Source organism: Apiospora kogelbergensis (assembly GCF_038363985.1).
Source record: "Apiospora kogelbergensis strain CBS 113332 chromosome Unknown utg000005l_segment0_segment0, whole genome shotgun sequence".
Classification (NCBI taxonomy): Eukaryota; Fungi; Ascomycota; class Sordariomycetes; order Amphisphaeriales; family Apiosporaceae; genus Apiospora; species Apiospora kogelbergensis.
This window is the reverse complement of record NW_027117422.1, coordinates 3,648,518-3,675,447: the sequence shown is the minus strand read 5'-3', so window position 1 is coordinate 3,675,447 and position 26,930 is coordinate 3,648,518. Positions and strand designations below refer to the sequence as shown.

The 26,930-nt window shown below is 53.2% G+C and overlaps 10 protein-coding genes across 10 annotated transcripts; 6 read left to right on the top strand and 4 right to left on the bottom strand.

Moving 5' to 3' along the window:
- Window positions 1–895: 895 nt before the first annotated feature.
- Window positions 896–3,234, bottom strand: PG998_007804 (HEC/Ndc80p family protein; the record flags this gene model as incomplete). Its single annotated transcript, XM_066874620.1, has 3 exons — window positions 896–1,094; window positions 1,160–3,105; window positions 3,190–3,234. The coding sequence occupies 3 exons, from the start codon at window positions 3,232–3,234 to the stop codon at window positions 896–898; spliced, it is 2,190 nt and encodes a 729-aa protein (XP_066730565.1).
- A 642-nt stretch (window positions 3,235–3,876) lies between these two features.
- On the top strand, window positions 3,877–4,962 carry PG998_007803 (nucleic acid-binding OB-fold; the record flags this gene model as incomplete). The annotated part of the gene is made up of 1 exon (XM_066874619.1): window positions 3,877–4,962. The coding sequence occupies one exon, from the start codon at window positions 3,877–3,879 to the stop codon at window positions 4,960–4,962; it is 1,086 nt and encodes a 361-aa protein (XP_066730564.1).
- A 430-nt stretch (window positions 4,963–5,392) lies between these two features.
- On the top strand, window positions 5,393–7,882 carry PG998_007802 (L-Aspartase-like protein; the record flags this gene model as incomplete). The annotated part of the gene is made up of 13 exons (XM_066874618.1): window positions 5,393–5,441; window positions 5,555–5,639; window positions 5,749–5,896; window positions 5,945–6,007; window positions 6,076–6,195; window positions 6,267–6,336; window positions 6,479–6,551; window positions 6,625–6,785; window positions 6,864–6,937; window positions 6,990–7,036; window positions 7,113–7,262; window positions 7,321–7,418; window positions 7,563–7,882. The coding sequence occupies 13 exons, from the start codon at window positions 5,393–5,395 to the stop codon at window positions 7,880–7,882; spliced, it is 1,458 nt and encodes a 485-aa protein (XP_066730563.1).
- An 800-nt stretch (window positions 7,883–8,682) lies between these two features.
- Window positions 8,683–10,601, top strand: PG998_007801 (uncharacterized protein; the record flags this gene model as incomplete). Its single annotated transcript, XM_066874617.1, is given in 5 exon segments — window positions 8,683–8,965; window positions 8,983–9,136; window positions 9,166–9,817; window positions 9,886–9,984; window positions 9,996–10,601. 5 exon segments carry the CDS (start codon window positions 8,683–8,685, stop codon window positions 10,599–10,601), a joined length of 1,794 nt encoding a protein of 597 aa, XP_066730562.1.
- Window positions 10,602–11,335: 734 nt separating this feature from the next.
- PG998_007800 (uncharacterized protein) lies at window positions 11,336–11,974 on the top strand (the record flags this gene model as incomplete). The annotated part of the gene is made up of 2 exons (XM_066874616.1): window positions 11,336–11,687; window positions 11,859–11,974. The coding sequence occupies 2 exons, from the start codon at window positions 11,336–11,338 to the stop codon at window positions 11,972–11,974; spliced, it is 468 nt and encodes a 155-aa protein (XP_066730561.1).
- Window positions 11,975–12,243: 269 nt separating this feature from the next.
- Window positions 12,244–13,374, bottom strand: PG998_007799 (uncharacterized protein; the record flags this gene model as incomplete). The annotated part of the gene is made up of 4 exons (XM_066874615.1): window positions 12,244–12,378; window positions 12,455–12,860; window positions 12,921–13,055; window positions 13,103–13,374. The coding sequence occupies 4 exons, from the start codon at window positions 13,372–13,374 to the stop codon at window positions 12,244–12,246; spliced, it is 948 nt and encodes a 315-aa protein (XP_066730560.1).
- A 3,838-nt stretch (window positions 13,375–17,212) lies between these two features.
- Window positions 17,213–17,679, top strand: PG998_007798 (uncharacterized protein; the record flags this gene model as incomplete). Its single annotated transcript, XM_066874614.1, has 3 exons — window positions 17,213–17,303; window positions 17,360–17,419; window positions 17,519–17,679. 3 exons carry the CDS (start codon window positions 17,213–17,215, stop codon window positions 17,677–17,679), a joined length of 312 nt encoding a protein of 103 aa, XP_066730559.1.
- Window positions 17,680–21,093: 3,414 nt separating this feature from the next.
- On the bottom strand, window positions 21,094–22,525 carry PG998_007797 (PRS5-ribose-phosphate pyrophosphokinase; the record flags this gene model as incomplete). The annotated part of the gene is made up of 4 exons (XM_066874613.1): window positions 21,094–21,474; window positions 21,527–21,740; window positions 21,804–22,248; window positions 22,306–22,525. The coding sequence occupies 4 exons, from the start codon at window positions 22,523–22,525 to the stop codon at window positions 21,094–21,096; spliced, it is 1,260 nt and encodes a 419-aa protein (XP_066730558.1).
- Window positions 22,526–23,063: 538 nt separating this feature from the next.
- PG998_007796 (DNA glycosylase/AP lyase- catalytic domain-containing protein) lies at window positions 23,064–24,485 on the top strand (the record flags this gene model as incomplete). The annotated part of the gene is made up of 2 exons (XM_066874612.1): window positions 23,064–23,314; window positions 23,384–24,485. The coding sequence occupies 2 exons, from the start codon at window positions 23,064–23,066 to the stop codon at window positions 24,483–24,485; spliced, it is 1,353 nt and encodes a 450-aa protein (XP_066730557.1).
- Window positions 24,486–25,149: 664 nt separating this feature from the next.
- On the bottom strand, window positions 25,150–26,888 carry PG998_007795 (uncharacterized protein; the record flags this gene model as incomplete). Its single annotated transcript, XM_066874611.1, has 2 exons — window positions 25,150–25,811; window positions 25,865–26,888. The coding sequence occupies 2 exons, from the start codon at window positions 26,886–26,888 to the stop codon at window positions 25,150–25,152; spliced, it is 1,686 nt and encodes a 561-aa protein (XP_066730556.1).
- Window positions 26,889–26,930: the final 42 nt, after the last annotated feature.

Genomic DNA, 26,930 nt, shown 5'->3' with positions numbered 1-26,930 from the left:
CTTCGGCCCGATATATTGCAAATCAAATATGGGAAAGAAGACAAAATAAAACGGATTCGCAAAGCGCAGAAGCGGAGAAGAGAGGTCTGTCAAGGGTGTGGTGGTCAGTGGTAGGTAGGCAAAGAAACGGGCGAGCTGACCGACAGACATCCTCCCCTGTCTGTGCCTCTCGCCCTCTCCCAACCACCACTCGAGCAGTACGAGCCACTGCGACCTGCGGCCAAGGCCTCGGAGCCCGCCTGATTAAGTCCTCCTGGCAAGAGCCGGGCCTTGTCGTGACTTAGGCCCGAAGGATCGCAGGTTCGATCACCGGTCGCCTGTAGATCTTACGCCAAGGGCGCTGGCGTTCCCCATTTCCACTACGAACGGGGATCGCCTGTTCTGCGACTGGACTGGGGTTCGGGGGTCGTCGGTCAAAAGCCAGCAAAGCAGGCCCCAAGGCTGGCCAGGCAGCGGCGCCGTTCTTTCTCTTTGTGGATCGCCACCCCCCACTTGAACTTGGCGGTATGGCGGCTTGCAGGGTCATACTGGAATGCTAGAGGTGGAAAGCAGCGACCGATCGTGTTATCAACATACATATATGGGCATTTCCACTGGAGTAAGCAAGACACTCAACACTGTCGGTGAATCATGCCCGAGGGCATCTTTCGGGTACGAGTGATATTCAGAAAGAACGGAGACAAGTTGAACGATAAGGTTCCAATGTTGAAGAGAAAAAAACAGCCTTGCTCGTGGCCCCAACAGACAAGACAGTAGTACAGTGGTATCTAACGTGTTCCAAAACAAATAAGCCAACAGAACCTCCCCGGAAACTCCAATGCAGCCGTCATGTCTACGTGGGAACCCAAGTCGTCTCGTCGGTCACAGTCATGCCTCTCTATACGCGTGCATCATTTCACATATCCACGCCGCGGGTGTCGTCCATGGCGTCACTGCCGAGCTCCTTCTCGAGCTCGTCCGCAACAAATCCCTCGTAATCCTCCAAGTTCTTCTGAACGTGCACCTTGAATTTGATGATGTCGTTCAACATCTTCTCAATCTCGGTGTGTAGCTCCTCGCGCAGCGAATTCGCGCGCAGAGTGAGCTGCTCGTATCTGTTCGAATGTTAGCATATCGTTTAGTGTAGACGCGAAGCCAGACTAGCGGCGATGGGACGTACTCTATATTGGTGTTCATTTCACGTTGTTCCATCAGTTGGACAGACTCGGTAAGTTGCGCGCGCATCTTGGCGAGCTCCTTCTCCATCTTCTCGATTTGGGCATCACTGGCCAACTTCTGGGTGGTTGTGACCTCCTTGGTCCTCTCGTACTCCTCCTCGGCAGCACGGACACGGTGCTCGAGGGCCTCGACCTCGGATCGCTTGTCTTCGATGGCTTCTTTAATGCCATCCAGCAAGTCGTGGTCCTTCATCATGGCATCCATCGCTGCGCTACGGCGTTCACTGATATCCTTCCGCAAGGCCATGAAGGCGTTCTTAACGCTGCCCCTCAGATCCAAGTTCAAAATATGCGCCGGCTGGTACCCAGTTACCGGGTCGGCTAGCAGCCGCTCCGAAGTTTCCGGCATTGCTCCTTTGTACGGCCCGTTGTTCATTACGGAGCCTGTGAAGTTGGACTCGTTGACTGTGACGGCTAGCTCAAATTCCTCGCCATTGGCGTTCACAGCAGTACTAGGAATCAAGCCGATCTGGTAGGCGAGGGTGTTGTACTTGTCCACGAGGCGCTCAAGCTCATCGAGCCGCCGGCTAGCATCCACCTCTTTCTCCGCCACCTTCTTCTTGACATCTTCCAGGCGCAGGGCGGCTGATTCGATGCCCTTCTGGAGTCTTTCACGCTCCGAAGTCATGCGGTCGATATCCTGCATGCTTATTCCCTGGTCGTCGACTTCTCTCTGCAGCCCGCGCCGTTCGTCTTCGGCCTCCTGGAGTTCCTGTGCCAACTTGTCGTACTCTTCTTGCAACACCGCGATGCGGCTCTCGTACTTGTCGGAGCGTTGCATGGCGAGTGCGTTGTATTCTTCAAATTTAGTCTTGTCTTCCTCCATAATCTTGAAATGGTCATCCAGCACCCGCGGGTCTGGTGTAGCCTTCTCCATGTCTTCTATTTCCTGCAAAAGTCGTGCGTTCTCGGCCTCTAGCATGTCAAGCTCAGATTGGTATTTCGAGTTTGATCGTTCGAATGCCTCGGCCATTCCCTGCACATGCGGCGCCAGCGCTCTTTCCGCATCCTCATCGCCGGCGTCGTCGTCCATGGCAAGCCAATCGCGGTATGCGCTGCTGAGAAAGTCAAAGATGATACGATCGCCACTGATATCGACTCCGGCCTCTGCGCAGGCGTCATCATAGCGGTAGCAGGAGTAGCCTTCTAGCATCTGGGCTAGCTGCATCATCCAGTGCAACAGGCCGAGGAAAGTGCTCCAGTTCTGACCGCCTACAGCAGCAATCTGGGATTTGGTGATGCTCCTCTCGAAAGGATACCGTAGCTGCTTCAAAATAGGAGGCACTTCCTGGTCGATGTTCTTCTGGAATCGATAAGCGGGGTCGATACGGTGATACAGCCATTGAAACAGGTAGTTGAAGTCTTTTTGCGTCGGCGACTTCATAATATTCTGGGAGAGATTGTGCTTCATCTCCATCTCGAAGTTGTTCTGCACCAGGTAATCCAGCAGCTCTTGGCCGATGCGCGCCTGGAATGATCGATCTTTCAGTGGCCGGGGATCCCTCGGGACTCCGGCGGCTTGCGGCGCCTGCTGGAAGAAGCTCTGGTGGCTCATAGGGCCATTGTTGGACGGGTGCGATCGATACACGCTACTCCGGCGCGCATCGCCCTCGGAGTTGCGGCCAGGCAGGCTCCCGGACGCGTAACTCTTGAAGGCCGAGGGCGGGTGCGCGAGAGACTGGCGCTTCACCGACGATAGGCCTAATTCGGGGAGATTGGTGCCCGAGGACGAGCGACCGAACATGGGCTGCGTAGGGCGACTCATGGCCAGGGAGTGCCTAGACCCCGACACGGAGCGCACATGGTTGCCTCCGCTGTTCGAATTCGATCGTTTCATGGCCGATGCTGGGTGTGGAATGGCAGAGTTGAGGTTGATGCCGCCTAGGGTCTAGTCGCCGAGAGCCCAACATCAGCTGTCATGTCGCTATCGGGGGAAAAGAACCAACAATGGACAGCAAAACAACAAACGTACCTCACGTGGTCTTCGAACGCTCCAAAGGCCTGTATCCTGCGACATGTTGCAGGGGGGTTGCGGCGGGTGTTGTTTTCCCCCCAGAGAGGCCAAACCGTATGTATTACGACAAATCCGAGCTGGGGAGCGTGTCCAAGCTACTGCAAATACGTTGTGCGACCAGGTGATTGCATACCCAAACCGAAGCATCACCAGGTGTTGTTGATATGGCCAACAATTGCCGCGAGTCGCAAGTCGCAAAATAGATTGCTGCCCAAGAAAGACGCTGCCGTTGCATTGATTGATCGGTGTTGCTACCCTGGCATTGAAGTAAACAAACCCCGTCGAAGAAGCTGATTGGGTGGGAATAGTGGAGGCGACAAAACGCTTGCTCTTAGCCTGCTGGCTCCACTAAGCCCGCCGCCCGCCGTCCACCGTTTGGGAGAAGCACTCCTTTCTTTTCGGGGTGTCAGTGCTCACCTACTACTTGCCTACCAGCTACTTGTTGGGGCATCGTCTGGGTTCAACATTCGATATAAACTTTGCATTCACTATTGATTCTCGTCTTGCCATGAATTGAATCCAGCTTGGATATAGCAGGCGACTTGTTCCCACTTCAGTCTGCTATCTCTCTCTATATAACCCAAACTTCAAATAACCTTCGTTTCTTCTCGAGAATGGATCTAATGCACACCAATTCGATCCACCATGGCGCCAAAGAAGCTTGTCATATTCGCTGGCGCTCCAGAGGACAGCTCTCTTCAGCATGATGGCCCTGGACTTCTGGATGCATTCCTGGAACCTCACACGAGCTTCATGCACGGGCGAAATCCACTCCAACGTTCGAAAATCTCGAATCCCGAGAATGGCCATGACACAGCTGCGTGGAGGTCCATACCGTTACACAGAGGGCAGCTACACACTGGTTTCTCACAGGTTCACGAGTTAAGCCAGGATTATGTTGGCCACGGCAACTTCTTCTCGTCAATGCTGGCATCATGCAGCTTCGACGAAACAGGTAACGGTACGACGGAAATGAGTCAATCATTGCTGAACGATTTTTATAATCATTCACTTGCTATACATGAGGATGTACGGTCCTCTCAGCTGCCACCCGAAAGCTACGGGTCAGCATCGCAATCTTTCACCACCACCCTGAGCTACGATGATTCTTTCAGCGATGGGTCATCTTCTCAAGCAGATCGTACCTTGGGGTTAGGGTCTGCGAGGCTAAGCAACCTGTGCGACATACCGAACGCGTCACATTTGAACGCCATACAGCCCCAGACGATGAGTGTCAACCTCATTGTAGGCATCATCTCCATCGCAGAACCACGTACCATCACGACTAAATGGGGTGCAAGCAAGACACTCATCGAGCTCTCGGTCGGAGATGAAACGAAAACTGGCTTCAGCATTACGTTCTGGCTGGCGGCCGATGGAGACGCACAGAATGAGACGGATGCGATCTTGCGGGATCTACGCAGGCGCGACGTCGTACTGCTCCGCAATATCGCGCTTAGCGAATTCAAGACCAAGGTGCACGGCCATAGTCTGCGCAAAGGCCTAAGCAGGATCCAACTACTGTATCGGCAGAGGCTTGATGAGGACGATAAAGGCGGTTTCTATGGTGTCAGGGATCTTACATCGAGGAGTGCAACCCATCCCCAGGCGTTGAAAACAGCCAGGGTACGCCAGTGGGTGCTTGACTTTGTTGCACAGCCAGTCTATGCCGGGCATGGTAACAGGCAGGGCCTCAAAAGATGGGAGCTGCCACCTGATGATACGCAATAACCAGTAGCCAGACCTTGGCGCCTGCCAATCCGACAATATGCAATCGGTCAGATGTGATCCAAGAACAAAGTCCGTGTAACGTCGTCAATGGAAGTGTCCAACTTTTGCCTCTGCAAGATGCTCGAGCAGAATCGAGGACCCTTATCTGATGGCGAATCGCATCCACCCCTGCCAGGCTGGGTTCCCAGCCAATTGGGCCCGCCGCCAGCCCGCTCTGTCTTCGACGTAACCGCGGGGCACGTAAAAAAGTGAAAAGTGAATGGCCTAGCATCGGAGAGAGCCCCTCCAAAATTTCATCCAGTCACCCCGCGATCCCACATGAATTCGCGCGCAGCTGGACTTTGTCTTCCCCTATAGTCTAAAGCAACCGTCTTGGTCCATCCTGTAATTGTTGTTCCGCATCAGCTATCAAGGCTTCGACATCGCCAAAATGGCCGAATACGACACGTACAAGACCCCTCTTGACTCTCGCTATTCCAGTAAGTCATCCGCGGCTTATAGTGTTGGCCTCGCAATTTATGGGACAACGCGCACCCGCTGTGCCCATGGGGTCTGAGTTGGCTATGCCACAGCAGCTGACCTAGTACCCTAGGCGACGAGATGAAGAAACTTTTCAGCCAGCGCTCGCGCCATTCGACCTGGCGCCAGCTTTGGCTGTATCTGGCTGAGGCCGAGAAGTAAGTACTCGGCGATGCTGCGTTGAGGCTGATGCACGGGACTCTTGCTGTCTTTGACGGGTCTTTCATTCGGCTTTGGGGCTTGAAATGAGACTAACCCTTGCTTCAGGGAGCTCGGCATCGACACCATCAGTGACACGGCAATCGCCCAGATGAAGCAACATCTCATTGTCTCCAACGACGACTTCGGGGTCGCTGCTGTTGAGGAGAAGCGCCGCAAGCATGATGTCATGGCCCATGTCCATGCCTTTGGCAATGTGAGCATCCTGTCGACCTCTTGGTTCGGCTGCTAATCGGGCTCGCAGGTCGCACCCGCTGCCGCTGGTATCATCCATTATGGAGCCACATCATGCTATGTCACGGATAACGTAAGGACTTGTCGCTCTCCAAGAAATGACCGGGTCTTGTTGGGCAGTGCTGACTTGTCGTGCTGCAGGCTGAGCTTATCTTGATGAAGAAGGCTTTGGAGCTCCTTCTTCCTAAGGTTGCGAAGGTCATCTACAATCTGCGGTCTTTCGCCCTTGAGTGGAAAGATGAGCCTACTCTGGGCTATACTGTACGTTATCGCTAACGGCCAAGAGCTCTCACCGGTAGCTTATTTGACGTTACTAACATTCGAACTTGTAGCATTACCAACCGGCGCAAATGATTACTGTTGGAAAGCGAGCCTGCCAGTGGACTCAAATGCTTATGATGGGTAATCACTTCCCATGCTCTTATTCGTTATTTACCGGTCCACGTCATGAATTACAATACCTTTTCCAAGAGAACCTGGCAAATCATCGCTTCTCACAACCTTGGCTGGAATATGAGGACACTAACTATAATGCATGATACAGACCTGGAAAACATCGAGCGCGTATATAATGACTTGAAGTTCAGAGGCGCCCAGGGCACCACTGGTACACAAGCGTGAGTCTGACAGCTTTACAACTGTACACAACACACCAAACGCATCTGGAAAACGCTAATATAACCTACTTAGTTCGTTCATGGAGATTTTCGAGAACGACGCCAGCAAAGTGGATCGCCTGAACGAGATTCTGTGCCAGAAAGCAGGATTCCCCAGCTGCTACGACATCTCTTACCAGACCTATCCTCGAAAGGTCGATCTTAACATTGCGAATGCTGTTGCTGGTCTTGGTGGTAAGTTTCTGACCCTAAAATAGCTTTGACCCCCTTTGTCAGGTTACCGTTTTGCCGGTAGCTGATTTATGCTTATAGCTACTGTTATGCAAATCACCGGTGATATCCGTCATCTTGCCAACATGAAGGAGCTTGAAGAGCCTTTCTCCAAGGTAGGTTTATAAGTTGTGTCGACGTTGTGCTGCAGTCACTTATACTAGGCAGGACCAAATTGGAAGCTCTGCGATGGCTTACAAGAGAAACCCCATGCTGTAAGTCCCAACGGCGGGCGATACCGCACCCCAGTTTTGTTCTGGGACAAGTGACTAATGATGCGCTTCTCCTTAGGTCTGAGCGAATTGCTAGTCTTGGACGAAAGCTGGCTTCGCTCCCAATCAACTTCATGAACACCATGAGCACTCAGTGGATGGAACGAACTCTCGACGACAGCGCGATTCGCCGCAGCGATATCCCGGAGTTGTTCCTCCTTGCAGACGCGTAAGACCACCTAGGCATGTGGTTTATAACCTGGAATAACGATACTAATATATAGCAGGTGTCTGATTGGTATGGATGCTGTTTCCAACGGACTCGTTGTCTACCCGCAGAGGATCCATGCGCACAATCTTTCTGAGCTCCCATTCATGATCACGGGTGAGTGATACTTCTCCCCATCCATCACTCTTTGATTTCCCCTTTCCACGAACGGGGTAGATGCGCGAATCCACCCCAGGAAGTCTGCACTTTGCTTAATGCGCCAGTTTCGACTTATGCTATGGGATACTGATGCCGTGATAGAGAACATTATCATGAAGATCTGCGCGAAGGGTGGTAGCCGCCAGGATGCACATGAAGAAATCCGAGTGCTCTCTCACCAAGCCTCGGCGGTGGTGAAGAATGAGGGCGGTGAGAATGACTTGGTTGAGCGAATCAAGAAGACCGAGTACTTCAAGCCAGTGTGGGATGACATCGACGGCATGATGGACCCTAAGCTGTACGTCGGCCGTGCCCCTGAGATCGTCCAGCGATATGCAGGCCAGGGAGGTCCAGTCGAGGTCAAGCTCGCCCCTTACATGCAGAAGATTTTGGGCACCTCAACAGTACAGCTGAATGTCTGATATCCCAATGAGGAATCGGGACAGCCCAACTGTTCTTGCATTGCGTGGCGTTTTGGAGGGGGGAAGGTATGGTATAGTTATACAGTTGTGTGCACTATTCGGATGAAAATAAAAGTATGTCGATAAAGTCAATAGCGTGCACAGGCCGTCAATTTTTGTAGCACTAGCATACTGCTTGCTCGATATGACACAGAATGAATTGTGTTTGATGTAAGAAACACGGCGACAGCAGCAGAGTTGTTATTATTAGCGCATTTCGCCGTAGCAGCTGGCAGCCTAGCCTGGGAGAGTTCGACGTCACTGGAAGCCAGGGGATCGTTACCGACTCTCCTTCAAATCCACACCCACACCCACATCCATCTGGGTACATACATACATACACACATACATACATTTAACGTACATACAACGTACATACATATGTACATACCACTAGACTAGACTGACTTATCAGCCGCCTCGCCCCGCCACATTGGTCGCAATCACACAACTCTCACCCCCATCCATCCATGGCAATGACGGCCTAAACTTGGCATGGAAGACCCGCCTGCCCTCAATATTACTCGATATGGCAACATATGTCTCCAATAGTCCTCTTCTCTCGCCGTGATCGATTGTGCCAGCTGTCATACCATTCCAACTAGTCAATCAACTGAAGGCGCGTCTTGGCCGCCGCGATACCTCACTACCTTGATACCTCGAGCCACCGCAATCGTCCCTAAGCGCCCAGCCATCCGCGGCCTGACTGAACTTTCAACAGCCCTCGCGTCAATCTGCCGTCGTGAAAATCGGTTAATTGAATGGCCAAACTAGGCTACCATGAGGTGGCAGTCATGGAAGACTTGAAAGAAGGAGGCCTTGGTGGAGCAAACATGACAGAGAGCGGGAGAATGGAGAGATCGCCCTTGTCCAAGACTAGAAGTCTATCCGATGGAGGAGGCACACAGTTATCGCCCTCACCGCTCATCGTCGAAGCTGCGCGACGGACTTCGAAAGACGACAGCTCATTGCAAGACCCTTCATTTGTTGCAGGAGCGACCACCGTCGCCCCCGTGACTCCCCGCAGGCCAGAATTCCCCATGCGTGGGCTTTCCATACAGCTCCCTCCTCGCGACGCGTCTCCCGTCCCGACCCCCGTCTCAATCAAGCCGAGCCCTCTGTCCCCGAAACTCGACCACTCCCAGATCTATGCATCGCCGACAAACATTCTTCCTCGGCGGTCGCGAGGCCTAGACTTCTCGAGGGCAGCCACCAGTCTGCACCACTCGACCCTCGCCGAGCAGTCCTCGCCTGACTCTTCCCCCCACCATTGGCGGTGGCAACGGGAGGGCCATGAACATCCCGGGACGTAAGGTCGGCGATTTCGGGTTCGAGCAATCGAATTCCCTGTGGTCCATGATGGGAAACCAAGAGCGCATGAACATCTCTAGTTCGGTCGGCAGCGGGAATGTGGTGGCCTCGGATAGCTCTTCCAGCTCGGACGACGACGACCTGATGGACGACGATATGGAGGATGCCTTCATGGGCACTCCTCAAGCCACCAAGATCGGACCTGTGACGAGCGACCAGACCCCGCAAGGCTATGGTATGAGCCCTGGTACACCCTGGCTCGCAAGCAATTCACCCGCTGCGAATAGTCTGGCTAGCTTTCGAACCCGACCTCGGAAACAACCAAAGAAAAAGTCGCGAGGTTTATTGGGGCTGGGCTTTAAGTCCGCCACCACCGCGAACCTGGGGAAGTCGCCTCCCAGCAATATGATGAAGGACATGAAGGATATTCCCACGACTGCTCATTCACGCAGGGAAAGCATCAGCTGGGCCGCTAATCAACTACATATATCGGGCGTTGATGCGGAGGACAAAGCAATGGACTCTGTGGAAGGTGGTCAGAGAGGTGTAATCAGGCGCACAGTTACGCGGCGAGGTAATCTCTTTGTAAGACATCATATATGCCACCCTTATTGTTTTCATATCTTGTGGATGTCTACTCACTTCTAGCACAGCCGAAAACAAAAGGTTTCGCTCGCATCCGAGCTGCCCTTGCCGAGGAAAACCAACCCGTCGATTGCGAAACTCGGCGCGAAGCCGAAGTAATTCGCCAAGTTCGCGAAAGCGACATGGATCTCGAACCACGGGTACCTTCCGGCCCCCTCCGCCGCTGGATATCGCCGCCGCGCAAATGTCCCCCAACCTACAAGGTGAAAGTCTGGACGACGTTCCCGAAGACGAGATGATGATGGGTGAGTCCGGCGTGTCAAGTAGCTTCAAGCAGCAGGCCTTGAAGAATTCTAAGGGAAAGGTCTTCTGGGATACATTTTCTGAGACAGGCAGTGCCGCAGGCAACAGAGTTACCCCTCCACCACCCGCCTTCCTCCCACGTGGCTCGTCGTCCGGCATCAGCGAGGACATTAATATGGACTCGCCTTCTCTATCGGCTGGATCTGGCGCTGCAAGTTTGTTCGGCCCGGGCCCTGCTCTGGCGATGATCGGTACCGGTAGCGACAGTAACCGATCCGAAACCCCACAACCACCCCCTTCGGCCGGGGGTTCGCAAGGTGGCGCCCGAATACCTCCCACGGCAGAAGAGATTACTCGGCGAATCAATAACAAAAGACGAAGAGACGACGATTTGGATTCCATCAGCTTTAAGCGACGAGCGGTAAGTCCTGGCATGAGTGTGCATAACTCGCCTGTCATGCAGAGCCCCCCTGCAACGTGACAACATGCCTTGGGGCTCCCGGCCAGGAAGCAATGGGGGAGAGAAAGCATCGGGTACGCCTAGTGACACCGGAAGTTCCGGGGGCAATAACGGAAGCGCAGGACCAGGTAGACCTATCAACGGTAGCAAAGGCAGGGTGGGCTTCCAGGGGATGACAGATACGCATGATGGCCTCATGCGGATGAGTATCGAGTAGAAGCTGGCCATGGGGGTTTATCATTTCATTGCTTTGCGAGCGTCTTTAGCGTTGATATTGGCATTTTTGGCGGGCGCCAGGTGGTTATCTGGGCGCCGTGTACATTTTCGCGGGCATGTTTATGCTCTTGCATCCATTCCAGGGTCTCTCTGCCCGACAAGAGAGAATCACGTAGGTTTACCCATCATTTATGTAGGCCAACGCGGAATGGGCAGTTCCAATCCTAAGCTGTTGGCTTGCATGATACCATCCTTGTATACGAAACATCATCTATAGATCCAATGCGATGTATTATGTGGCTTTTGATGGCGGCAAGGTCGGGACCGATCATCGGGACCGATCATCGGGACCGATATTAGCACAGTCGCCCAAGGTTTGGCGCTTGGCGAGACGACAACAAAGCGCGGGCTGGAGTCAGTTCCACCTCAACATGCCGTTCTACTTTCCCTCCCAATCCAGTACAATACGACATTATAGAGATATCTAGGTGTCAAGACCAGATCAGAAAACACATAATCCTGACGCAAGCTCGACAGCCATGCCTCTCCGCGGCCCTGTTCACGTCAACCACTGCACCCGCGCCAACTCGGAGCGTGTGGCGGTAGGCCCGACCACCATCTACATCTACGAGGATGGTTCGCGCACCGACTCGCGCATCGGGTGCATGGTGCTCGAGCTGCCCGCGGGCGCCTCGGGCCCGCCGATGCACTGGCACCGCTTTCACGACGAGTGCTTCTTCATCACTAAGGGTTCTGTCACGTTTGTCACCCCCGACGGCGACGTCGTCTGCGGGACGGGGGAGATGGTCACGGTGCCCCCGCGCGCGGTGCATACTTTCAAGAATGCCAGTGACACCGAAGATGCCGAGTTCTTCATGACCGCTACTCCTGGTACGTCTGGTGATGACTACCATGCCGGCTCCATCTTGAAGTCTATTGGTCCTGCTGACGCTTCTCTTCTGCACCAACAAAACAGGCTACTACATGGACTGTAAGCGTTCCTCTCTTTTGTCCCCGATTCCGTCCAGGCCCCAAGCTCTGTTGACTGACTGAAAACACAAGACTTCCGTACGATGAGCAAGGTGACCACCGAAGGCCAGAAGTTGACACCGGAGCAAACCCAACACATCATGGAACTCTTTGGGACGTTCCCGCCCGATGTGGAGACAGAGCCGTGAGATTTGGGGTGGTGGGAACTGCTTCCCCGTGGAGATGCGATGCGATCCCGCCCTCCCGCAGGTGGGAATGTGGAGTCATGTTGGACTAGCAGCGGCCATAGAGTCTGGGGATAATCCACAATGCAAGGAAACGGGTGGTCCCATTCGCAAATACAGGAACTTGACAGACACGTTTCGACACAAGTGCTCCGTGCCTGCATAGGACCGCTCACACAGTTTAGAGTCTATATACGTCCGAGTCTCTACCTACCATACAGCCTTTGCGTCAATTATAACTTGGCCTTGGTGGCCAGGCCCAGCTTGGACTTCAGCGTCTCCTCCGCCTCTTTCTCGATGCGTTTGACCAGGACATCGCATGTCGGGATGTCGTGAATGAGACCGATGACTTGGCCAGCAGTCCAGACCTGCGTTCATGGTTGCGTCAGCAATTTGTATCTCCAGGGGTGGTGTAGGGGCGTTTCAAAACCGCGCAATACTTACGCCGTAGTCGGGATCGCCGTTGATAAAGACCTCGCGGCCGCGCTTGCCGCTCATCAGAGGCGCCATGGGCTCGAATGTGGAGCCGTCGGCAGCGGCCTCGACCTTGATAGCCTCTTCGGTCACCTTGTTGCGGTACAGGCGCGTCGTGTTGGTCCACTTGCGCATAACCAGCGACGTGTCTGTCTCCTGGGCCTTGCAGATGGTCTCCTTGATGTTTTGGTGGATGGGAGACTCGACGGTACACATGAAGCGGGTGCCCATGTTAATGCCTTCAGCTCCCAGGCAAAGCGCCGCAGCGAGGCCCTGCCCGTCTGCGAAGCCGCCTGACGCGATGAAGGGCACCTTGAGCGACTGGCGAGCGCGGCTCAGGAGGATGAAGTTTGTGATATCGGACTCGCCGACGTGTCTAGAAGTATATGTTAGCATCCATGTTCAGGAATCAGCCAGGCGTGAGGAAATCACTGACCCGGCGCACTCGAAACCATCGATCGACAAGAAATCGACACCAAGCTTGATGGCGCTCTGGGCATGCCGGATAGTGGTGCACTTGTGCAGAATGATGACGCCAGCGGCCTTGAGCTTCTTGATGACGGGTCCCGGGCTGTTACCCGCGGTCTCGACGATGTTGATGCCCTCATCGATGACAACCTGGGCGTAGGCGCCGTAGTCCGGGGGTTGAGGGCGGGCAGCAGGGTGATGTTGACGCCGAAGGGGTGGTCCTTCTTGGTCATGGCCCGGCAGCGGCGGATCTCTTTGCGCAGGTCCTCGGGCGTCGGCTGCGTCAGCGCCGTCAGGAGCCCCAGCCCGCCAGCGTTGGACACGGCCGAGGCCATCTCGGCGTAGCCCACGTGCTGCATGCCGCCCTGCACGACGGGGATCTTGATGCCCAGGCGGCGCGTCAGCTCTGTGTCGAAAGGCATGGTTGACTGGTGACGGGGGTAACGGGTGGACGTTTCTGCTGCTGTCAGATGCTAAACTCGAGCCGGTGGCAGCGGCGAAAGTCGGGGCGTTCCAAAGGGCTGTATGAGGCACGCCAAATGAGAAATGAGAAAAGTGGCTCGGTTTATTGGGGGAAAGGAGCAGCCGTAGGTTCTATTGATCTGGAAAGATGTTCTATACGTTGTCCTGAAGAAGACGTCGCGTCGCATCTGTTGCATTCTTGACATTGACAAGCTGTGCATGCACCTGACCTTGGGAGATGCCGAGGTACTCCACAACTCGGCTTCTTGTCCAACCCCCTGAAACTCGGCGGTCGGCGGTCGGCGAATGTGGCTCGAGGCTGTGCTTCTGACCGAGCCACATGCCACATCCCCTACTCTTTCTTCTCTGCTTCTTCCTTTTGCCTCCATGCCTTGTCCATCGGCTTCTTCTAGCCTACACGTCGATTTCTCCGATGTGCTTGAACACGAACTGCACAATCAGATGCCAAAAAAGCACTGCTGGAAAGAAAGGAACGCGGCTGCGCGGGTACCACGGGCAGGCAAAACAGGCAGACTCGTAATTTTCTCAAGCGATTGCGCGCCGGGTGCTGAGTGACGGGGGTCCTCGTTTTCCATTGTCATGTCTGCCCGTACCACCGTCTGCCGTGTTGCGCATCTCTTAAAGTCCAACCGATGTCATGTCAACCACCTGCTGGTTCTACATGGCGCCACTTTCAGGCTCATCCTCCCTACTCTACACGTCAGCCTCTCCTCTTGTGTCGTGTTGTGCCGGGTTGGCTTCGCCTAATAATCCATTTCAACTCGACGGGCCGGGAAGGTCTTCGCGGCAGCACTTGGCGAAGACTCTCCCGGGCCTGCAACCTATCCATCTTGTCTCCCAGGGGTGACGGGAGCCCGGTTGATCCGAAGTGCCCCGTGGGATGGACGGGAAGGATTCCTTTTTTGTTGTTTTGGCTGCGAAGCTCGGTCGTTTGCAAAACAAACGAAATCGATGGCGTCTGTAGGGACCCTCCCGTCTGCCGTGGACAGATTTCACGTCAAACATGACACCAAACGCGAAGATTTGCTACAGATCGCATACGGCAACGAGATTTGATGCCTGCCTCGAGACAAGGAGTCCGAATGGCCAAATGACAGACTGGCCAGCTACTGCCGTGCTAAACATCCTGCTGCAAGGGTTCGAAAGCCGTCGCTGGCCAAAGCTACACTCCTAATCAGTGCTGAGCCGAGCAGTCCACTGTCTACTGCCACGATGGCGCAAGTGATCTGGGCAGAGGAGCTCCATCCAAGTCGGACTCTGCTCGGCAAGGTATATACGGCTTGTCCGACTGAGCGATTGTAAATTCCTGTCACATTTTCCATGTGCCCCTTGTCTGCGGGAGCGGTTCCTCTTCCGCATCACCCAGCGACCATGCTGTGCCTGTATTCTATGCAGAGGGTACTGAACTAATGGGTCGTGCTTCAGTGCAGTGTTGCCTGATGTGCACCCATGCGAGCTTATTCATCTGCTGTATGTAGTACCGATCTAGGAGGTTTTTCAAGTCTCTTTCCCCTTTGCTGCAAATGCTCTGTCACCATGCAATGGCCCCGGCCTCAGTCGTACTGACATGGCCGAGGACCCGTGCTGTCGGATCCGCGGTGGCCCAGCGTAGAGAGCCGAAGCCCATATGGCGTGGCTTGATGAGACGTGTTGTGTTTTCTTATTGCAACTTGTCCAATTGCAGGCCACGGGCCAGGTTCCAGCTACATATGTCACAGGAGTTGGCAATGCCGGTCAAGGCTCTTGGGTTGGGGTTTCTGTTCCGACTGGATCAATCTACCATTGACAGCTACATGGCTTATGGCATGGGCATGGGGGGGGGGCTGACTTGCTGAGTAGGCATGTATGCGGGGTGATGAAGGCCAAGCTGGATACCCCGCGATACATACAAGAGAAGTTCAAACGCCTTTCCTTGTCAACTAGACATGACTGCATGCTACGTGGACCCATGCAGTAGCCATACAGATCAGTAGTTTAGATCGTGTCCAGCAGTGACGACAACTTAGACGACGTGAGCGTTAAATCTGACTCAAAGCTAGACATGGACAACACACTGCTGCTGCTGCTGTTGCTGCTGCCCAATCTATTTTTCCAACTTACACATATATCTACATCTTCAACAGCAGCACCAACCAGCTAACTGCCCAAGCAGAGAAAGCCACTGCCGTCAGTCCAACGCAGAGAGAGGCCTTGCCCGGCATCCAAATGAGTATGCTTGAGCACGAGCACACGAGCACACGAGCACACGAGCACACGAGCACTACCTCCCTCCTCCCTCCTCCCTCCTCTCTCCCCCTCGCCCTACGAGGCCTCCTTCTTGATGCAGACACCCTAGGTACGGCAACACGCCGTCCCGCCTTCAATGGGTACTTGAATGCTTGCTTGCTTGCCAAGGGGCTGCAAGGCCTACCTGGCCTACCATAGAGTCCCATCATATGTGATGCACTTTATTTGGTTTTCATTCATGGCTAGCGGCTTGGATTTGATTCTGATCCGTTCGTTTGCGAAAAGCAAACATGTGGGAGGAATGACGGCCAACAAACGCGATCGATCCTCTTATAGACAGAAACACCACGCCGGGGCATTTCCCTGCGGCCGCGAGTTTCGGCATCTTGCTGCCTTGCTCAGATGCCCACGTGCTACTTTCCCAGCCGGAGCTGCTGTGTGGTATGGTAGGGCTCGTTTGGCGTTGGGTCTGATCGATGCGCGACAATCACTTGTTGCAATGCAACGCGACGCAAATAGCCGACCAGCGAGGGAAGAGAGCAAAGCCATTGGGCAGCAAGAGCCTCCTCCCCGATGAGCTTGTTCGTCGGTAGCGACAGCCGCAGGAGATGCGCAGTGCTACCCTAGCAGCCTAGCAAAATTGCCCAGTCTGTGCTTGGGTGACGACGGTTGGTGACATCTTGATGGCTGCTGTACTCCGTACGGCTTTTGCTCCTGATGGGTAAGGTCGCTATCTGCTTCCTACCGCCTGGCCTACAGCACGCACACAACACAGCACATCAAAGTGACTGACGGACTAGCTGAGTGACTGACTGACTGCCTGGGGAGCATGCGTGTCTCCCCATATCTTCTATTCTCTTTACAAATCCCTCGTTCTTCTCATCATGCCAAGTGGCTACTCGGCACAAGTGGAACGAGGGCCCGACGTCTCGAGATGTCTGTCTGCCCATCTTGCCTGCCTTGCAAACAAACCAGGTACCAAGACGCCATAAATTAGCAGGTGAAAGTACCTAGCAATCTTGGTCGCTTTCCTTCCCTTCCCTTCCCTTCCTTCACACTCAAACATGCCCCCTTGAATTTATGAAAGAAGAAAAAAAGCAAATTCGTCTATCAAGTAGCAAATCAGTGCTTACCTGAAAAGGAACTCCCGGACTGGTCCTCGTCAGTACGTATGCTAGAAATAGAAGCCTCTTCCCTCCAAAGAGCGATGCAATCTACCGTCATTTGTATAACACGGTTTTTTCCCCTGTCACAGCCGTCTGCAACCTCGCGCACGCAGCAGCCGCGAACCAACTTATAGCCGATCCGTCACTACAAGCCATTACATTACGACTGCTCTTGATCGATACTGTGCTCCTGGCCGGTCAGTTTGACTTGAGCATCTTGAGGATATAAATGCCTCCTGTTTTCTGTGCTTCTTAGACCCGGGTTTATCATCACCATCCTTTCTTACCTTCTTTCCATACAGCGCCTTACAAAGCCGCCCCAGGCCAAGCCAGAACTACTCTTACGACCTGCTTTCTCCAATCGTTGGCTCACTTGCTTAACGTCATGCCATCCTCGTCTTCTTCTTCTTCGCACCACCACCACCACCACCATAGCCATCAAACTACCTCTTCGTCATGGCAACAAAAGCTCGAAGGTCAGTACTGGTGGAGTTGCCAGACATTGCTGGTTGCATTGCTAACTCATCTTAAGAGGTATGCCGTGAGTACGAGTACTCGGCACCGGAATATCAGCTCGTATCTGATAGGAGAGGTTAGTTAGGGAAACCCGCAAGACTCCATTCCATCCCTTGGGTGCAACCGCCCGGACGCCTTTGCAGCTTTGTCTCATACTGATGGATGGGCAATCTAGGTGGTCGCACAGCTTGGTCAAGCATCGTTGTCGTCTTCAACACAACGATCCAAGCTCGCTACTGGTACGACGGCAAGAATCTGAACAACGCACGAGAAGACGCAGCCGAGGCAGCCCTGAATTGGCTGCAGCAGAAGTACGGCTATGGCTCAGGCTACTAGCTCGGCAACCGCTTTCCCTGATGGACTACTAAAGTCATCAGAAGGTTGACGGATTCCATCTTCGACTTTTCCCTTTCCTTCAACATCTCATATCTATCGGTTTCGTATTTCCTTCTTCCTTTCTCTCGAACTATACACAGCCCCGCTTGTATACCATAGACCAGGAGTCGGATAGGCGTACTTGGAAAAGCCTCACGGCATCAGGGCGACGGGCATTTGGAGATTGATAATCGCGGGGTCACAAGACACACGAGAGCCTTGATTGATAACACTTATGACATCCAACACAGCCCTCCCCAATGTTTCATAATTTAGGATACAGCTTTCGATTCCTCCTTTTTCCGGCGCTGTCTGGCTGTCTGGCTGTCTGGTACCGAGGATCTACATTGGGGTGGGAAACCTGATCGCTCGACCGGGCATGGGGGCATGGCCATCGGGTTGAAGTAGCGACTGGGGTTACTAGGAGCATGTCTGCTCCCCCTCCCCTCGATGTCGCGGATCCAATGGCGTCTAACGGAACCCGGTAGCCTGCAGTGTAACGGGGATGTGTTTTCCAGAAAGTTTCTGGAAATGCCCTGTTTCGGGACGGCGGTTGGCCCTTGGTGGTTGGTCGCATTTTTCTTGTATTTCGTTCTACAGCACCTTCGCCTTGAAACGCGGGCAGGGAGAGACACCAGCAGGGTCAACAGCCCAACAAACTCCGGCAAACTCGTCTCTTGCGAAGCCGCGTCACAGATAACAGTTTTGGAAACCAACGGTACCCATACACAGGCATATCTACTATTAGAAGGAGATTGAAATGAGTCTACTCATGAGATTTAGGGGGCGTCTGGGCACTCTTGGTTTAGGATGGAAAAGCACTTTTTTGAGACTTGCCGACATTGGGGTGAAAGATGCAATCTTCTTGTGTCGGAAAAGGAAACGTGGAGGCGAGACTGTTGATCAATGGCATATACTGTTTTGGACATGGGTGCTGGCTTTTTGTTCTTTTTTTCCTTTTGCTCTTATTCGTGGATCCCCCACGCAAACTGCCCGATACCCCCCCTTCTTTACTTTCCGTTTCGTTGAGGCATTCCCGCCCATGTAATTCCTGCAGATCCTAGAACATCATCTCCGCTGTTCTGGTCAGGTCTGCAAGGAAAAGATACTAGACCGCCGTCTTATCGGTGTGGTAATCGTTGACCTTCGTATGGAACTCGAGCTTCTTGTCTTATATCAGACCAGGCATGGGGGAGGGGGAGGGGAGGGGGAGGGGGGATGAAACCCACGTCAGGTCTAATGTGACTGAACAGCCCCTTGTCTTACTAATTCCAAGTTTAAATGATGACAGGGTCGGACCCAACGAGGAAACCGACCCCCCGCCAGCGGTGAAGGTGAGGAGGCATGGCCCATATCATACATACTTGTGTCCTCACCCTTGCAATGAACCGTTTGTCTTCCAGCTACCAGCTAGGAATAGCACTTGCCACAGTCAATACAATAACCAATAGCGGCCAAGATTATAACCTCTCATGTTTCTTCAGCCGTTTTCCTCACAGGCCACCATGGGATGTATATCCCATCTTACTACTGTGCATTCACGCATCGAATTACCTAATGCAGTATAAGTGGCATTCCGTGGGGGGCAGGCCTAGATGGTTGGTAATGGACCATGCTCGGAGAACAGAAGGAGGAAAAGGAAGCAGGTCGGTTGGCTGCGGTCCTGGAAGCCGGGGAGTATGAGCCTCATCCAAGCTGGCTTTTTGCTTTTCACGTCCGTCACATAGCGAGCTGTATTTTTTCCATCCAGCTTGCTCAACCCCGTTAGGGACTGGTGATGCGCAAATGGTCATTTGGACGCCATATCTGCAAGCACATTCCATCGTGCTTTCTTCAGGTGGCTTGCTCTGCTCCGTGGCTTTCACCGGGTGGGATAGCCGGCACCTGCCAGAACTTGGCCACCCAGCCCCCCATTCCATGCAGAAAAGCACACACAGCATGCGCGCTGTCAAACACATCACGGCCCTAACGTTGGCGCATGATGCCACAAGAAATCGAGGGTGGTGTACGGATGAGGCTTAGGCACGCTCTTGCTTTCCTGGTTCTCGTCAACTATGTCTCCCAAACCGTTGAGTTGTGAGACGAGACAGGAGGAAAAGGAAAACAGCTACGGGTGCCAGCCAGTAAATCTTCGCACCTTTTCCAGGTAAAGCACATGCACCAAGACACAGTCGGTGTAGTTCTCGCTCGCCTCTCGAAGAAAGCAAGAACAACAACAACAATAATAATAATAATAAGTAACGTCAAAAAAGAGAAACAAATTGCGACAAAATCACTTGGCGGGCTTAGTTAGCGACAGCGTAGTTCTTCTTTCAGCCGCCAGGCCACGCCTGATTTGCGTCAACGCATTGTCAAATGCGGCTTGTGTCATCGCGGACGAGGGGGTTATCGGATTGGCACATCGTATCTGCGACAACAGGGTAAACGGCCCTATGAGATAACTGCCGAGACAGGCCGGGGCAGGGCAGCATTACAGGACGCATAGATATGTACATATATACATCCGAAAGCTGACCGACCGGTCGGCGCTTGATCGGCAAAGCAAGCTGAGGCAAGAAAACCCAGCTACGCCGCATATCAAATAGTCGTCCGCTGTCACATCTGGAATGGAGGGGAAAAGCAAATATACCCAGAGCTAGCCGTGCTGGTCCATGTGGTCTTAAAGCCTGTATAGGGATGATTTGAACTGCAGCATCAAACGTTCGAATGAAGATGCGCTGATGCATTGCTTCTACAAATTCTGGCTAGACAGTGAACTGGCCTGTATGGCCGTCCCGTCAACGGTTTAGGAGTGGCAGGTCATCACCGAGTAGCAAAAGCCATAGCTTCAGCAGAAAAAAAAAAAAGTCTTCTGTGATTCGTAAGTACGCCCAAGTGATAAACTAACACTTGAAGCTAGACCAGGGATGCTTTCTTCTTTCTGGGGTTTTTATTCTTGGCCCGCGAAGTTCACTCGCGTGAGACCCCAGCGACGATCTTTCCAAGAGGCCCGGCCGTATCCGAACACCGAAGAGGCTTTTGAGTACACCGAGAAAAGATGACATGTCACTCAACGCGGTTGTCTCGAACAGACGGCAAGGCCTAGGTCATGTGCCTTCCACAAGTCAGACAGTGACGGGAGGCTCAGTCTGTTTCAAGACAAGAAGCGCATCGCTAGCCAACCGTAGGAATCGCACGTGCAGTTCTCCGATATAGGCCTTCAATAAGTAGTAGCTTCGTCAAAATGGGTATCGCGTTAAAGGGAAATCACGAGGCAACATTTGGTCTGTTTGAAGCAAAGAACGAGCGAACAGTCAGGGGCGTGCCATGATATGTTCCGTCCGGAGTGCATCCTCCCGATCAGATGTCATATCATCGTGAAGCAAGCTGGTTGGCTCAGTCGTGCTGGAATAACCTAGACAGCGACTCGCCGTAGTGGATTCTTCGTATAGCCTCCGCAAAAATGGGCGCAATGTCCAGAATCTCCAGCTTCGGGCACATCGCACTGTGCTGTCCCTGAGGCACTGTGTTTGTTACAACAATCTTGTCGATCGCGGAAGCGTTGATGCGCGCCAATGCATCACCGCTGAAGATGCCATGGGTTAAGAGAGCGTAGATGGCAGTCGCGCCTTCGCGATGCAATAGCTTAGCTGCGCGGGTGATGGTGTTTGCAGTATCAGCCAGATCGTCAACGAGAATACAGACCCGGTTCTGAACTGATCCTACAAGCATCATAGTGGCGTTCTGGCGGTCTGTTATGTTGATCGGCCGTCGCTCCTACAGGGTGAATTAGCACAAATTCAATTGTGGTCATATCTCATCGGCTCACTTTGTGGATGAGGGCAAAGTCCATTCCGAGAGAATCGGCGATGGCTGTGGCGCGTTTCGCGCCTCCTGCATCGGGACTGACGATTACAGCTTCCTTGTAGTCAGGAATGTGCTGTTTAATGTAGCTTTTCAACAGCGGGCGGCCGTATAGATTATCCATGGGTATGTCAAAGAAACCTTGGTACTGGGCGTCGTGCAAATCGAGTGCGACCACACTAGTGTTAATATTAGCATGCCTGCGTGGTAAGATAGCCAGTTCCTGGAGCTCTTATACGTACTGATCAGCTCCAGCACATGTCAAGAGGTCGGCGATTAAGGTGCCAGCCTGTGCCACCCATCTTTTATATCCGGGCTTTGCCTCAATGGCCTCGACAGCTTTCGGGTCCAAGTTCACATCGTAGTCGTGGGTAGTGAAATTGCCTGGCTGGGATGTTAAGGAACCGGAATGGTTTCGACCAGTGCTTCCGTTCCGCTCGTGATGCGAAAGGCGGACTTTGTTAAGAGCCTTACTCAAATCAACGCCATTGCTCAAGGCGGCACTCGGGGTGACCCCAGGACCAGGGGTGGCCGGTACACTTTCGAAGGTGTACTTGCTATCGGATGTTGGTTTGGTGAGAGGAGCACCCTGCTTGCGGTAGGCTAGGTCGGGCTGGCGCGAGTACGGAAACAAGGGGGTCACGGCCGTCACTCGTTTGGCAGAGCCTGTCTTGCAAGCCGATATCACTGATGGCAGATTCTGATTAGACAGGGACGTACACACGGGATTGATTGTAAACTTACTAATACATAGCTCCATCAGGTTGTCGTTCACTGCGCCGCCTCCGGTCTGAATGATGAAAACATCTTTGCCTCGCACCGAGTCCTTGATCTCGCATCTACTCTCGCCGCCCGAAAACTTGCTCAAAACACGATCGCCCGAAGCTATACCCAGAAGGTTGCAAACGTTCTGGGTCAGGTGTGGGTGCGAGTTGCCCGACAGAATCACTATATTCCGGACCATTTTGGCTCGACCCAGACTGTTGGCGGTTCTGTACCTTATTCTCTAACTCGTCGCAGAGGTGGATAATGCGTCAAACGATTGGGCCTGGCGGTATTTGTAGAACTGTTCATCGCAGGCTGTTGTTGTTGAAGGGGGAAAGAGTCGCAACTTAGTCATCGTATGACTTGTGCCGTAGGTAAGACCACATACGAACTTCAATGTTGCGTCAAAAGCTTAAAGGGCCGTGGCCGGGCGGATGGGGGGAGCTGCGATAAAGAAAGAAAAACGTCCCAATCAAAACGCGGGGCACAAGGGATTGCAGTAGGTAGTGGAAAGAGCTTGGGCCTTCCTGCCTTCCAAAGAGCTCTCACTGGACACAGTGTTGGTCTCGGAGGAAGCCAGGGCGAACACTGTACGGGTAACCAGCCGGGGATATTGTGACGAAAGGCGCATCATCGACAACGAGGCTGCTAGGCACCAGGGGCAGCACCATCATCGATTAACCAACTGACCTGCTGCAGCTCATCACTTGGGACCAGTTCTGTGCCATCAGCCAACAATGCCTGAGATTGCCGAAGGTAAGAATGCCAACTCGTCTCGTGTGCCGATACCCTTCTTATTGACACGAAACGAAGTTGCTCGTATAACTCATTTCCTACGCCAGCACTTGGTTGGCCGAAGGATCAGTAAGGTCATAGCCGCAGACGACAGCAATGTCTTTGGCAAAGTGGGGACCACCGGCGCAGAATTCCAAAAGGCTGTCACGGGGAAGAAAGTTGTAAGCGCTGGGAGCCAAGGCAAATACTTCTGGTAAGAGGCCGAGCGAAGAGGCCCAAGAAGGGTTGGCATATCCCCCGACACTAAAACGGCAGCATCTAGGATCACTCTGGACAGCCCACCGCATCCTGTCATGCACTTTGGCATGACCGGTTGGATCCACATTCGCTCCGAACAGACGGGCTACACGCGATACATCGAGAAGACCAAGAACGACAAGGATGAGTGGCCGCCGCGCTTTTGGAAGTTCCAGCTGGAGACCGACAGCCTGACCGACAGCCTCCCCAAAGTCGAGGTGGCCTTCACCGACGCCCGGCGCTTCGGACGTGTCCGCCTCGTCCACTGTCCCGGCGACGCTATCCGGCAGCATTCGCCCCTCAAGGAGAACGGGCCCGACCCCGTGGTCGATAAGGACGTCTTCACCGAGGAGTACCTCAAGCAGAAGATGCGGCACCGCCACGTGCCCATCAAAGCTCTGCTGCTCGACCAGGCCATGATTAGCGGCATAGGCAACTGGGTCGGCGACGAGATCATGTACCATGCCAGGCTGCATCCGGAGCAGTACTCGGATGACTTCAGTGACGAGAACATAGCCAAGCTGTTTAAATCTATCATGTACGTGTGCGACACGGCCGTGGGCCACCTGGGCGACTCGGACAAGTTCCCCGACGATTGGCTATTTAATCACCGCTGGGGCAAGGGCAAGAAAGACGCAGCCGCCGCTCTTCCCACTGGAGAGAAGATTGTTTTTATTACCGTGGGTGGACGGACCAGCTGCGTCGTGCCCAGTGTGCAGAAGAAGACGGGTAAAGCAGCCTTGCCAGACACCAAGGAGGAGCGCAATGCTTTAGAGGACGGCGCAGAAAGCAAGTATTTCGAGGATAAGCCAGCCAATATAAGTGGCAAAGCAAAGAGGACTATGAAGACGGAAGAGAAGTATGAACAGCAGCCAAGACAAAAGGCGGCTAGATCAGCCAAGCGTAAGGCGGTGAAGGGGGAGGAGGAGGAAGAAGAGGCGCTCCCCGAGATTGCCCCTATCAAAAAGATCGCGAAGAAATTCCGTAAAGGCCTAGCTACAGACACAAAGGCCGCTAACGGGAGCGACACCAGGACGAAGGAAATCCAACCGGAAACCAACCCAGTGGTTCCTACTCCAGACTTGGGTCGCAGACGGTCAGGGAGACTTAGAGCAAAGGACATTTGACATAACCATTGTAAATTCCTATATTTGGCGTTATATACTTGATGACGGTATATATGGGTTGCAGAGGTGTTTGGATGAGTATATGGCAGGATATAGGACTATGACTTTGGCCTTGTGTCGTGTTGATCAACGCCTGGCCATATATGTTTGCTGTAATGGATATATCCCCTGTTCACCAGCATGTTCTATCTAGCCTTGGTGGATCTTGGAATTATGATACACTGGAAGAAGGGAATGCAACTCGATAAACGTCAATTGTCAATTGCGGAAGGGCGCATCACATACGACCACATGTCGTGTACCCTAATGGGGCGTAGACATTAGTTTGGAAAAGACATCGCGAATCTTCACCAGATTCCAAACCGTGAATGTGTTTCTATCAATGATTGTTATCACTGCATACTGATTGCCGAGCTTGCTGCATCTGAGGGATGAATAGTATAGGCTAATTGCCCCGTACAGTCAAATAAATTGAGAAAACATATCCTTTTTTTTTTTTTTTTTTTTTTTTTTTTTTTTTAGCTCATTCAACAATAAGAGCATGAAGCACTAAGCTTGAGGCGTAGTTACCTTCCCCCTTTACTTTATGCAGTCTAGGTACATCCCCGTAAACGCCTTCGCTCTCCACGTGAAGCAATACACTGGTCCGCTGGAACAAGTTGTCTCATTCGAGCGCGTCCCTTAGTAATCCCATCTCAGCAAGCTTGACAAGAAAGGCGTGGATCGCCGGTGTGTAGTCCAATTTCCGACTCTCCATCTGGGCCATTGCCTCGTTTCTTATACCGATAATTTCTTGTTCCTCAGGGGTCGGGTTCTGCTTCTCATTGCCACCGTTGGTGATGTCGGAAGAGATCAGAGGCGCATCGCACACTGCCAGCAAGTTATAATTCATCTGAGCATCGGCACTGGCCTCCATGCGCGCGGCGATCGCAGATGATGCGATGTGCAACCACGGCTGTATCAGCTCGTTGTCGCCGCCGCCGCCATGCTGGACATCTGGAGCGGAAAAGGTGCCATGGCAGAGCGGTTTCGCCTCAAGACCGTCGAGTTCCCAAACGCGGCCGGCCACGGGGACATAGGCGATATAGTGGTTTGCTGTTTCTATATCTCTCTTCTTTTTTCTGGGGGGCTTCTTTTTGTTCCCGTTGCCCGAAGCCTTCCTATTTATCGTTTTCTTTTTGGTACTTGCAGCCTTCTTGACCTGTTCCTTCTCCCATTCCTCGAATTTGTTATCCAGCAGCAAATCTTCAGAGAGCAAATCAAGACGTCGCGCGGCACTGTTGTGTATCCCACGAATGAAGTCATTCGTGTCGAGCATTTGCCGCGCTGCGGAGGTGGTAGATTTGCAGTAGCAGCTTTGAACTCGGTCAGCTCTGGACCGAAACCAGGATCTGACGCGTTCATCAATATGTTCATGATAGCGACAGTAGCGCAGGCATTGGCCGTGGTCTGGTTGCCAAACCAAAGCCCTTCTGGGCATTCTTCGCGCTTTTCGGCCATATCCTCATCCTCGTCCTCTTCGTTATATTGGTACAGAAAAATGAGCCCATGGACTGGCCGCGGGAGAAATGCCAGAGCTTCAGGGTCTAAGCCCCAGAGCTCACGGATCTGAAAACTCGGCGCGCCGAAGGAATGCAGCATGGCGTTGAAGAAGGCTGGCTCGGACTCGATCTCTACCCAACCTGCGAATTCCTTACGCTCGCCAGGTTGCATGGCACATAAGGCATGTTCCAGCTGGGATAGATTGGCCTTCAGCGTCTCTGGCTCCATCTTTTTGGATGCCATTGCTGCAGCTTTGCGCTTCGGCCTGGTTGACATCGAAACCAGTGTCGTACCGCTGTGAGATGAAGAAGGAGGCTGGAATTCCGTATCTTCGTACCGATTGACAATTCTTCTTTGGCGTGTGGAGCGACGAATGGGCTTTATGGGCTCCTCATCATCAATAAGCATGATGGTATCAGATCCCGGGCATGTATTGATGTTCTTGGGCTTGGAGGATGACGGAGAATCCAACTGGTTATTCTCGGAGGGGTTGAACGTAGTCGTACTCCGGTTCTCTGCCGCAGCTGTAACAACTACCCCCGAGTCCTCCGGGTCTTCCTCGTGGCTGCTCGCTGTATTGACAGCCTCATGTGGTGCGGCAAGGCTCGCAGAAATGCGTGTCTCCTCCTTGGTATTATGTTTCATGGCCAGGTTGGTGGCTTCTGAATTTGTGCCGGTCTGTCCTGTGACAGGCTCTGGGTTTGCTTCCTCCATACCATCCTTCGCTGTATTTTGAGACTCAGTCTCCATCACGTCATTGTTCTCGATATGGCTGGGTTCTGATTGATCAAGGCTCCCGCGCTCGTTGCCCGTCACATCCTCCACCTTGGTGCGGTTAACCAGTTCTGCACCTTCATCCATTGTTGCTGTGGTGTCAATCATATTTGGCGAGAGAAGGAGGAT